This window comes from Callithrix jacchus, chromosome 7 (assembly GCF_049354715.1).
Source record: "Callithrix jacchus isolate 240 chromosome 7, calJac240_pri, whole genome shotgun sequence".
Classification (NCBI taxonomy): domain Eukaryota; kingdom Metazoa; phylum Chordata; class Mammalia; order Primates; family Cebidae; genus Callithrix; species Callithrix jacchus.
Window position 1 is genome coordinate 150706303 of NC_133508.1, and position 12152 is coordinate 150718454.

The following is a 12152-nucleotide window of genomic DNA, read 5'->3' on the forward strand; positions in this document are numbered from 1 at the left end:
GACTGAACTCGCGCCTCCTCCACCCGTTTCGCGGCCCCCAGTCCACCCCGGCTAATGGCGTTAACCTTGGATTCCCCTCAATGCCGCGCCCTGTGGCACCCGGGAAAGTCTCCACGCAGGAAGGCCCAGGGCCCTGTGAGTGTACACATGGCGGGGGGCGGGGGGCACAAAAGCTGCCGATACTGTTTGTTCAGATTGAAGTTCGGCGGAAAGCTGTGCCTTCTTATTTAAAAAAAAAAAAAAATTCAACTTTGTTGAAGTATAGTTTACATGCAATAAAATGCACCCACTTTAAGTGGATATTTAGATACGTTTTGACACATCACACTCCACTACCATGATCAAGATACAGAACATTTCCATTTCCCCAAAAATCACCTTTGCCATCCCCCTAGACCACCCTGTGTCCTCTACCCACCCCATCCCACACAACTGAGTTCTAGGCCACCGCTGGACTGCTTTCTTCTACTATGGATTATGTTTTTGTATTTTCTGGAATTTCATATCGATGAAATCAGACACTATGAGCTCTGTGTTCACTTCACCTAATGTTGTTGAGAATCATCCCTATTGTTGGAAAGATCAGTTTAGTTTTTATTCTTTTGAGAAGGAGTTGCTCTGCCGCCCAGGCTGGAGTGCAGTGTCCTGATCTCGGCTCACTGCAACCTATGCCTCCTGGGTTCAAGGGATTCTCCTGCCTCAGCCTCCCAAGTAGCTGGGATTACAGGCACCCGCCACCACTCCAGGCTAATTTTTGCATTCTTTTTAGTAGAGGCGGGGTTTCATCATGTTGGCCAGGCAGGTCTCAAACTCCTGACCTCAGGTGATCCACCCACCTCGGCCTCCCAGATTTCTGGGATTATAGGCATGAGCCACCGTGCCCGGCCTTTTCATTGCTGACTGACTGTGCGCTGTCTGGTTGTACCACAATTTGTTTATCCTTTCTCTTGTCCACAAATATTTGGACTTTTTCCCAGTTTGGGCTATTTTGAATTAAGTTGTTAGGAATATTTATTCAAGTCTGCATGGCTATATGATTTCATTTCTCTCGGGTGCATATCTAGAAATGGAATTGCTGGGTCATATCAGAAAATATATTTTTAATGTAGTAAGAAACTACAAAACTTCTTTCTAAAGTGGTTGAAGCATTTGACACTCCCACCAGTAGTATATAAAAACTCCAGTCGACTCCACATTGTCACCAATGTTTAGTATTGCCAGTCTTTTTAATTTTAGTTATTCTAGTGGGTGTCCAGTGGTACCTTACCATATTTTTGAATTTCATTTCTCAAATAAATATGTTGAGCATCTTTTCACATGTCTGTGTTACAAATGTTTATATCTTATTTAGTGCAATGTCTGTTCAAAAATTTTGCTCATTTTTATCAGGTTGTTTTATATTACTGGACTGTAACACTTTTCTATGTATTCTATATATAAATATATAGAATATTTTTTATATATTCTATATATTTAAAAGTCCAGTAATATAGCCTAAATGTATAGAAAACTTTTACCATGGCTTGCCTCATCATTTTCTTTTTTTTTCTTTTTCTTTTTTTGACGGAGTTTCGCTCTTGTTGCTCAGGCTGGAGTGCAATGGTGTGATCTTAGCTCACTGCAACCTCTGCCTCCAGGGTTCAAGCAATTCTCCTGCCTCAGCCTCCCAAGTAGTTGGCATTACAGGCATGCACCACTACACCTAGCTAATGTCGGTCAGGCTGGTCTCAAACTCCCAACCTCAGGTGATCCGCTCACCTCGGGCTCCCGAAGTGCTGGCATTATAGGCGTGGGCCACTGCACCTGGCCTTTTTTTTTTTTTTGAGACAGAGTCTTGCTCTGTCACCCAAGCTGGAGTGCAGTGGTGTGATCTCAGCTCACTGCAACCTCCACCTCCTGGGTTCAAGCAATTCTCCTGCCTCAGCCTTCCCAGTAGCTGAGATTACAGGCATGTGCCACCATGCCCAACTAATTTTTGTGTTTTCTAGTCAAAACAGGTTTTCACCATGTTGGCCACGCTGGTCTCAAACTCCTGACCTCATAGTCCTTTCACCTCAACCTCCCAAAGTGCTGGGATTACAGTCATAAGCCACCACACCCAGTCTGCCTCATCATTTTAATAACCGTTTCAAAAAGTTGGGTTTTAGTTTTGATGAAATCCAATAATCATTATTTTCTTTTATAGTTTATGATTTTGAGGTCTTAAGAAATCTTTTGCCTTATGTCAGGTTTGCACAGATTTTTTCGTTTGTTTTCTTCTTGCAAGTTTTATAGTTTTAGCTCAAATATTTAGGCCTGTTTAGACCTATTTCTTTTTTCTTTTCTTTTCTTTTTTTTTTTTAGTCTATATTCTATGAAGAAACATGTTTAGGCCTATTTCAAATTAAATTTTGCATATGGTATGCAGTAAAGGCTGAGGTTAATTTTTTTTTCTATGTAGATATCCCATTGTTCCACTATAATTCACTGAATAGGCCACCCTTTTCTCACTAAATTACCTCAGAACCTGTAATAGCTAGAACTTAAGATGGCACCTAATGAATACCATCTGTATGCAGGCCTTTGTGTGGTCCCCTCCCACTACATTGGTCGCCTTGGTTGACCTGTGTAACCAATACAATTTTGCACAAATGAGGGAGTAAAAGTTAACAACACTAGGTCATAAAAACATTGGCTTCTACCATGCTCTCTACCTTGATCTCTCTTGGACCACTCATCCAGGGAAGCCAGCTGGAAACTCAAGCACTCTATGAAGAGTCTTACGTGGTGAGGAACTGAAGCCTCATGCCAGCACCAGCATCTACCTGCCTGACAGGTAAGTGAGCCATTTTGAGTAGATCCTCTAGTTCCAGTCCAGCATTCAGGTGACCAGCCTCAGCCAACGTCTTGATGTGCAACCTCAGGAGAAAGCTTGAACTAGAACCATGAGTCTAAACTGCCTTTTAATTCCTAACCTAAGAACTCTATTTCTAGACTTTTAATTCTGTTCTATAGATTTACATGTCTGTCCTTACAGCAACGCACCACACTGTCTTGATTACTGTAGTAAGTTTGTTTTTGTTTTTACAGAGTCTCGCTCTGTCACCAGGCTGGAGTGCAGTGGTGTGATCTCGGCTCACTGCAACCTCTGCCTCCCAGGTTCAAGTGATTCTCCTGCCTCAACCTCCTGGGTAGCTGGGACTACAGGCATGCACCATCATGCCTGGCTAGTTTTTGTATTTTTAGTAAAGATGGGATTTCACCATGTTGGCCAGGATGGTCTCGATCTCTTGACCTCGTGATCTGCCAACCTCGGCCTCCCAAAGTGCTGGGATTACAGGTGTGAGCCACTGCTCCCCATCCTACTGTAGTAACTCTTAAAGCCTTCTAATATTGTTTTCTTTAAAAATGACTTTGACTCTTCTATATTCTTTGTATTTGTATATCCGTTTTAGAATTAGCTTGTAAATTTCTACAAAAATCTTGCTGGCTTTTGATTGGGTTTGCATTGAAGCTATAGTTTTAATTCTGGGAAAACTGATGTTTTAACAATATTCATGACCACTCTGGGTTGCCACCACCACTGTCACCATCATGCCAGCCCCTCAGGTCTTCGTGAGGCCAGGTGACACTCAAGAATGGGAGACAAGCCAGTTTGGGAGAAGATTACGTCCAGCTTCATTCAACATTACTACTAGTTATTCGATAGCAATAGAACACAGCTAGGCAGAATTTGCAATGGTGTGTCATGCCTAACGTGGGAAGGACAACAGTTCCGTAGGAAAGCTCCCGCTGTGGAGAAGTTGTCTAGCCTTCCATTCCAGAAATCCAGCACAGTGTCACAGCGCAGCACCATCAGCCCACGCCAGACAGCTGCGTCATCAGCATGGTTGTGGGCCAGCTTAAGGCAGATGAAGACGCCATCCTGGGGCTCCACCAGATATTCCTATTGAAGAACATCAACGATGCTTGGGTCTGCACCACTAACATGTTCGGGTGTGCCCTGCATAACTTCAGCTGACCTCTCAGTCAGGCACTTACGCTGTTTCCTCCTCCCTCCTCATCCCAGTACTATTCCCACTCCTCCAGATGCTCCAAATATCATGCACAAATGAGCAGAGCTGCGGTGGAAGTGGGTGCAGTGCGCTGCTGCCACCAAGGTGTTGGGTATGATGTCTGGACTGGTTGCGTCTGATGGAAGAAGTTTGTGTCGTAACTGCTCATGCCTTAGAAAGACTTAAGTAATGCAAAAGGTTGTTCTTTTTTTTTTAAATCTATTGACAAGTTGCTCTAGTAACCCAAAGAATTGAAGGAGAAAGCAGCTGCCTCACCGCCCAGACATTGATTTGTTCAGATGTTTCAATGACTCGTAATACTACAAAACCACAAAATTTTTCTTAAAAAAAAAAATTCGGTCTTCTGATCTATGAACATGGAAAATATCTGCATTAAAAATTTTCTAAACAATATTTTATAGTTTTAAGTGCTCAAGTTTAGGTCTTGCAAATATTTTGTAAAATGTATCCCTAAGTATTTCATGGTTTTTGATGATACAATGAATGGTACTGTGTTTTAAATTTCTATTTATAGTTGGTTGCTGCTAGTACAATATATAAACATACAACTGGTATGTGTATATTGGCCTTTTATCCTGTGACATTTCTAAACCTCCTTCTTGGTTCCAGTAGCTTCCTAAAAGATTCCTTTGGATTTTCCACATGGATATTCATGTTGTCTGTGAATAATGATAATTTTGCTTCTTCCTTTCTGATTTAGAAGCCTTTTATTTACTTTCCTTGCCTTCTTTCACTGATTGGGACTGCTAGTACAATATGGGGGGGGGGGTTGTTTTTGTAGAGACAGGGCCTTGACATGTAGCCCAAACTGGTCACGAACTCCTGGACTCAAGTGATCCTCCCGCCTCAGCCTCCCAAGGTGCTGGGAATACAGGCATGAGCCACTGAACCTGGCCTCTATTACAATATTCAATAGAAGTGGCAAGAACAGACAATGTTGCTCTGGTTTCTAATCTTAGGGGAAAATGTTCAGTCTTCACCATTAAATATGATATTAAGTGAAGGTTTTTCAATTCTTCATTAGATTGAAGAAATTCCCTTCTATTCCTAGTTTGCTGAAAAATTTTATTACAAGTGGGTGTCGAATTTTGTCAAATGCTTTTCTATATTTATTGACATGATGATATTGTTTCCTTTTTTTGGCTGAATAATGTGCTAAATCAACAATGTCGATTTTTGAATGTTAAGCAAATCTTGCGTAATTCTTGAGATAAACCCCATTTGAGCTTATGGGTTTTCTTTATGATTTTCTTATTATATTGCTAAATTTGATTTCCTAATGTTTTGTTAAGGATTTTTTTTTCATCTCTGTTTATGAGGGATATTGGTTAATTTAATTTTATTTTTTTTTTTGAGGCGGAGTTTCGCTCTTGTTACCCAGGCCGGAGTGCAATGGCGCGATCTCGGCTCACCGCAACCTCCGCCTCCCGGGTTCAGGCAATTCTCCTGCCTCAGCCTCCCGAGTAGCTGGGATTACAGGCACGCGCCACCATGCCCAGCTAATTTTTTGTATGTTTAGTAGAGACGGGGTTTCACCATTTTGACCAGGATGGTCTCGATCTCTTGACCTCGTGATCCACCCGCCTCAGCCTCCCAAAGTGCTGGGATTACAGGCTTGAGCCACCGCGCCCGGCAATTTTTTTTTTTTTTTTCCTTACAATATCCTTGTCTTTGTTTTGGCAACAGGATGATGCTGACCTCCTAGCAGGAGTTGCAAAGTACTCACTCCTATTTTCTGGAAAAGTTGATGTGACTTTGTACTATTACTTTCTTCAGTGATTGATAGAATTCACTAGTGAAGCCATCTGGCTAGAAGTGTTCTTTGTGGAAAGGTTTGTAATCAGAAATTCAAATTCTTTAATAATTACAATGAATATTCAGGTTATTTCTTCTTGAGTTAACATCAGTCTTCAAAATCATTTTTCCCTTCTATCCAAGTTATTGAATTTATTAACATAAACTTGTTCAGAATATCCCCTCATCGTCTTTATATTATCTGTACAGTGTGTAGTGATGTTTTCTCTTTCATTCCTGATATTGGTAAGTATGATAGCTTTCTTTTTTTCCTATGTAGTCTGACTAGAAATTTTCAAAGTTATCGTTTCAAAGAATCAGCTTTAGAGTAATTGATTTCTCTGTTGTCGAGGGATTATTTCTTCTTTGTATTTTATTTTATTTATTTATTTTTGAGATAGAGTCTTGCTCTGTCACCTAGGTTGGAGCGCAATGGCAGGATCACGGCTCACCGCAGCTTCAATCTCCCTGGCTCAAGTGATCTTCCTGCCTCAGCCTCCTGAGTAGCTGGGACCACAGGCACATGCCACCATGCCTGGCTAATTTTTAAAATGATTTGTAGAGTTGGAGCCTTGCTATACTGCCCAGGCTGATGAGGGGTCTTCTCTAATTATCTTGCTCATCTTTATTTTTGCTTCCCTTTGCTTCCCTTGGGTTTACTTTGCTCTTCTTTTTCTAGTCCCCTGAGATGGAAACATAGATCACTGATTTGAGATCTTCATTATTTTCTACCTTAAGCATTTGATACTCTTAATTTCCTTGGATGCTTAACTGCTTCCCACAGATTTTGCTACATTGTGTTTTATTTTCATCCAATTCAAAATATTTTCTAATTGCCCTTACCTATAGGTCATTAAGATGTGTATTTCATTTCCAAATATTTGGGGATTTTCCACATATCTTTCTGTTATTGGGGTTAATTACATTATAGTCAGAGGATATACTCTGTATGGCTTTATTTTATTTTATTTTTTTTGAGACAGGTCTCAGTCTGTCATCCAGGCTCACTGCAACCACCACTTCCTCATTCTCCTCAGCCTCCCAAGTAGCTGGGACTACAGGCACCTGCCACCATGCCCAGCTAAGTTTTGTATTTTTAGTAGAGACAAGGTTTCACCATGTTGGCTAGGCTGATCATGAACTCCTGACCTCAGGTGATCCACCCGAGTTGGCCTCCCAAAGTGCTGGGGTTCCAGGTATGAGCCACTGGGCCGAGCCCTACTTTCTCAGTAATTATAGAAGTAGACAAAAACATAAACAGTCTTGATAGAAGACTTGAGCAATCCTATCAACCAATTTGATCTGACTGAATGTATAGAATACTCCACCCAACATCAGCAGAATACACATTTATCAAGAAAGACTACACCCTGGGCCAAAAAATAAGTCACAATATATTTGAAAGGATTAAAACCATCCAGAGTATGGCCAGGCACAGTGCCTCACACCTGTAATCCCAGCACTTTGGGAGCCCAAAGTAGGTGGATCACTTGAGGTCAGGAGCTTGAGACCAGCCTGGCCAATATAGTGAAACCCTGGTTGCAGTGAGCTGAGATGGAGCCATTGAACTCCAGCCTGGGCCACAGAGCGAGACTCTGTCTCAAGAAAAAAAAATTACTGAGAAAGCGGTGTTGACATCTCCAACCACACTTGTAGGTTTGTCTGTTTCTCCTTTTCATTCTCTCAGTTTTTGTCTCTTGTTTTTCAAAGTGCTTTTATTAGTTGATTGTACTTTTAAGAGTATTATATCCTCCTGAGGAATTAACCCCTTCATCATTGTACAATTACATTACATCTTCTCCTTGTAATCTTTAGGTTGATGTTAAACAGCTATTCCTGCTTTCTTTGGTTAGCATTTGCATGACATATCCTCTCCCATTCTTTTACTCTTTTTTTTTTTTTTGAGACAGAGTCTTGCTCTGTAGCCAGGCTGGAGTGCACTGGCACAATCTTGGCTCACTGCAACCTCCGCCTCCTGGGTTCAAGCAATTCTTCTGCTTCAGCCTCCTGAGCAGCTGGGACCACAGGCGCGTGCCACCACACCTGGCTAAGTTTTGTATTTTTAGTAGAGACGGGGTTTCGCCATGTTGGCCAGGATGGTTTCGATCTCTTGACCTCGTGATCTGCCCACCTCGGCCTCCCAAAGTGCTGGAATTACAGGTGTGAGCCACCACGCCCGGCCCATTCTTTTGCTTTTAACTTAACTGTGTCTTCATATTTGAAGCAAATTTCTTGTAGCAAACATATACTTGGATCTTGATTTTCTTTAAATACTGCAACAATTTCTACCTTTTAATTGGAATGTTTAGAGTATTTACATTTAAAATAATTATTGATATGGTTAGATTTAAGTCTCACGTCTTTGTCTCCATTTTCTATGTTCCTTATCCATTTACTGTTCCTTCCCCTCTTTTCCTGCATTCTTTTTGATGAATCAAACATTTGAAATTGATAACATTTTGTCTCCACCATTAGTTCATTAGCCACACCTTTTAATTTTATTTACTGAACATATTTTTAACTTACCGTGGTTCACATTTACATAATAGTATATTATTTTATGTAGAGTGTAACAGTGTAGTTCAATTTATCTCCTCCCATTTTTTTGTGTTATTTTTATTTGTTCATTTTTGAGACAGGGTCTTGCTCTGTTGCCCAGCCTGGAGTGCAGTGGTATGATCTCGGCTCACTGCAACCTCTGCCTCCTGAGTTCAAGTGATTCTCCTACCTCAGCCTCCCAAGTAGCTGGGATTAGAGGCATGTGCCACCATGCTCCGCTAATTTTTGTATTTTCAGTATAGACGGGGTTTCCCCACGTTGGCCAGGCTGGTCTTAACTCCTGACCTCAGGTGATCCACCCACCTCGGCCTCCGAAAGCGCTGGGATTACAGGTGTGAGCCACCTCGCCCAGCCCTCTGTGTGTTATTTTTAGATATTTTACTTATACGTATACTACAAACTCCATACTACATCGTTTTGCCTTAAACAGACAATTTTCTTTTAAACAGATTTAAAATAAAGACATCGTTTCTGTTTTTTCGCAGGTTGACCATGCCCGGAGCTCTTTATTCCTTTGTGCAGGTCTGTAGATCCAGGTCTGCTTTGCCATCGTGGCGCCTCTCCCTGACGTTTTTCCTGTCTTCTCTTTTTTTTTCCTTTTCCTTTGTTCTTTTATTCATTGTGTGTGTGTGTGTGTGTGTGTGTGTGTGTGTGTAGTTTTGCTCAACATGAGTTATCTTAGGCTGGGTGCGGGGACTCACACCTGTAATCCTAGCACTTTGGGAGGCCACAAGGTCAGGAGTTCGAGACCAGCCTGACCAACGTGGTGAAACCCCCGTCTATACTAAAGATACAAAAATTAACCAGGTGTGGTAGTGCATGCCTGTAGTCCCAGCTACTTGGGAGGCTGAGGCAGGAGAATCATTATCTCAACTTTTGTTTGTCCCACAAATAAAGAAAAAAGCTTTTTATTTTACTTTTTCTCTTTTTTTTGAGACGGAGTGTCCCCCTGTCCCCGAGGCTGGGGTACAATGGTGCAATCTCGGCTCACTGCAACCTCCACCTCCCGAGTTCCAGTAATTCTCCTGCCTCAGCCTCCAGAGTAGCTGAGATTGCAAGAGCCTGCCACCGTGTTTGGCTAATTTTTTGTATTTTTAGTAGAGATGGGGTTTCACCATGTTGGTCAGGCTGGTCTCTAACTCCAGACCTCAGGTCATCCACCCACCTCAGCCTTTCAAAGTGCTGGTATTGCAGGTGTGAGCCACCACACCTGGCCCATTTCTGAAATATATTTTCATTGTATATAGAATTCTTGACAGGTTTTTTGTTTTATTTCTTTCAGTACTTTAAAGATACGGCAATGTTGTCTTCTGGCTTGCATAGTTCTTGATGAGAAATCTGCAATCATTATTATCTTAGTTTCTTTGGTAGAGTATCTTTAAAAAAAAAAAATCTGGCTGCTGGGCCGAGCACGGTGGCTCATACCTGTAATCCCAGCATTTTGGGAGGCCGAGGTGGGTGGATTACAAGGTCAAGAAATCGAGACTATCCTGGCCAACATGGTGAAACCCCATCTCTACCAAAAATGCAAAAATTAGCTGGGCATGGTGGTGCACGCCTATAATCCAACCTACTTGGGAGGCTGAGGCAGGAGAATCACTTGAACCCGGGAAGTGGAGGTTGCAGTGAGCCAAGATTGCACCACTGCACCCCAGCCTGGCAGCAGAGAGAGACTCCATATCAAAAAAAAAAAAAAAAAAATCTGGCTACTTTTCAGAATTTTTTCTTTATTGCTGGTTTTTAATATTTTGTTACTATTCGTCTTGGTATGGGGTTTTTGTTTATATTTTATCCTTCTTGGGATTTGTCGAGTTACTTGTATAATTAACATTACAGTTTTAGTCAAATTTGGAACATTATCAGCCATTCTTTTTTCCTTCTTCCTCCTTTCCTTCCTTTACTTCTGGGACTCCAATATATGTACATTGTACCCATGTTGTACTGTCTAATTACATGTAAAACAAGACACTTGACATTGTCCAATAAGTCAGTGAGAAGCAATATTATTTTTTCATCTTTTTTCTCTCTTTACTTCATTTTGTATGGTTTTTGTTTTGTTTTTTTGAGACAGGGTCTTGCTCTGTTGCCCAGGCTGGCGTGCAGTGGCATGATCATGCCTCACTGTAACTTTGGCTTCTTGGGCGTAAGCAATCCTCCCACCTCAGCCTCTTGAGTCGCTTGGACCACAGGTGTACGCAATCACATCTGGCTAATTTTTGTTATTGTTGTGTAGAGAGAGGGTCCCCTTGTGTTGCCCAGGCTGTGAACTCCTGGGTTCACATGATCCTTCCACCTTGGCCTCCCAAAGTGTTGGGATGGCAGATGTGATCCACTGCACCTAGCCTAGTATGTTTCTATTCTGAGTTTTTTTCTTTTGTAGGGTCTTATCTGCTCTTAATCCCGTCCAATGTATTTTTCAACTCAGCATGTTGTATTTTTCATCTCTAGAAGTTCTATTTTTTTTTTCTTAAGGCCAGCAGCTGGACACTTCTAGAAGTTCTATTTTAATTTTTTTATATTTTCATTTCTCTTTTATTTTCTTTCTTTTTTTGTTTGTTTTTGTTTTTGCTATTTTTGTTTTGCTTGTTTAGAGACAGGGTATTCCTCTGTCACCCAGGCTGGATTGTAATGGCAAAACCATAGCTAACTATAGCTTCAGACTTCTGGGTTCAAGTGATCTTCCTATCTCAGCCTCCTGAATAGCTAGGACTACAGGTGCATGCAACCATGCCTGGCTAGTTTTTTATTTTTATTTTTTTGGTACAGTTGAAGTCTTACTAAGTTGCCCAAGCTGGTCTCAAACTCCTGGGCTCAAGTGATCCTCCCACCTCAGCATCCCAAAGTGCTGGAATTACAAGTGTAAGCCACTATGCCTGGCCCATTTCCTTTATTTTTATGTTCTTGGCCTCACTGAGCGTAAAGAACATGTTTGTAATAGCTATTTTGACATCCATTTCTGCAAAGTTCATCATTTTTTTGGTCTGTTTGTATGGACTGATTTTATCTTCCAGCTATGAATCACATGTCTCTGCTTCTTGGTATGCCTAGTAAATTTTGATTGGATGCTGGACATCGTGAATTTTATGTTATTGAGTGTCTGCCTTTTGTTAGACTTTTCTAACTTGCTGGCTTCAAGAGGTTTTACCCCAAGCACATACAGACTGATATTTAGCCAAGGACTTGAGGGTAGTTCTTTGTAGATTTTTGGAGCTCAGTCTCTATGCAGTGTCCTTTCCTCTGGTGTTTTGCCCACAACGTTAGATGCCTCGGCATCTCCAAACTCTTAGTCCTCAGTTTTGTGAGATTGCTGAGCTGTTTGGGTTTTTCCTTCTGCACTGAGGCCTGGAAACTTTCTCCAGGTTATAAGTTGGTGCAATCATAAGTCTTTTTTTTTTTTTTTTTTCAATTGAGACGGAGAGGGAGTCTTGCCCTGTCACCCAGGCTAGAGTGCAGTGGCACGATCTTGGCTCACTGCAACCTCCACTTCCCCGGTTCAAGCAATTCTCCTGCCTCAGCCTCTCGAGTAGCTGAGATTACAGGCACATATCACACAATTACAGGTCTTACCTCATTTGCTTCCCTTCCTACAGGCATAGCTTGTGTTTTGTGGTTGCCCCATCATGTTGGATTAATTCTCCACCCAAAATTGGTTTGAATATCAAGACTAACAATGCCACACATACGCCAAGAGATTACGAAAACATTTGTTGGCCACGTAATGGGACTTTCCAGGGAGAGCAGAGC

General features: G+C 41.6%; 1 protein-coding gene and 1 long non-coding RNA gene across 2 annotated transcripts in view; both read left to right on the forward strand.

Moving 5' to 3' along the window:
• Positions 1-12152, forward strand: part of LOC118143090 (uncharacterized) — a 51818-nt gene continuing 39666 nt past the window's right edge. The window contains exons 1-2 of the long non-coding RNA XR_004727256.3: positions 1-135; positions 2722-2815. This is a non-coding gene — a long non-coding RNA (uncharacterized LOC118143090). The remainder of the gene's footprint in view (positions 136-2721; positions 2816-12152) is intronic.
• LOC118143088 (nuclear transport factor 2) lies at positions 3246-5747 on the forward strand. The gene is given in 2 exon segments (XM_054236668.1): positions 3246-3804; positions 3807-5747. Coding segments are annotated over 2 exon segments (381 nt in total). The 5' UTR covers positions 3246-3617; the 3' UTR covers positions 4001-5747.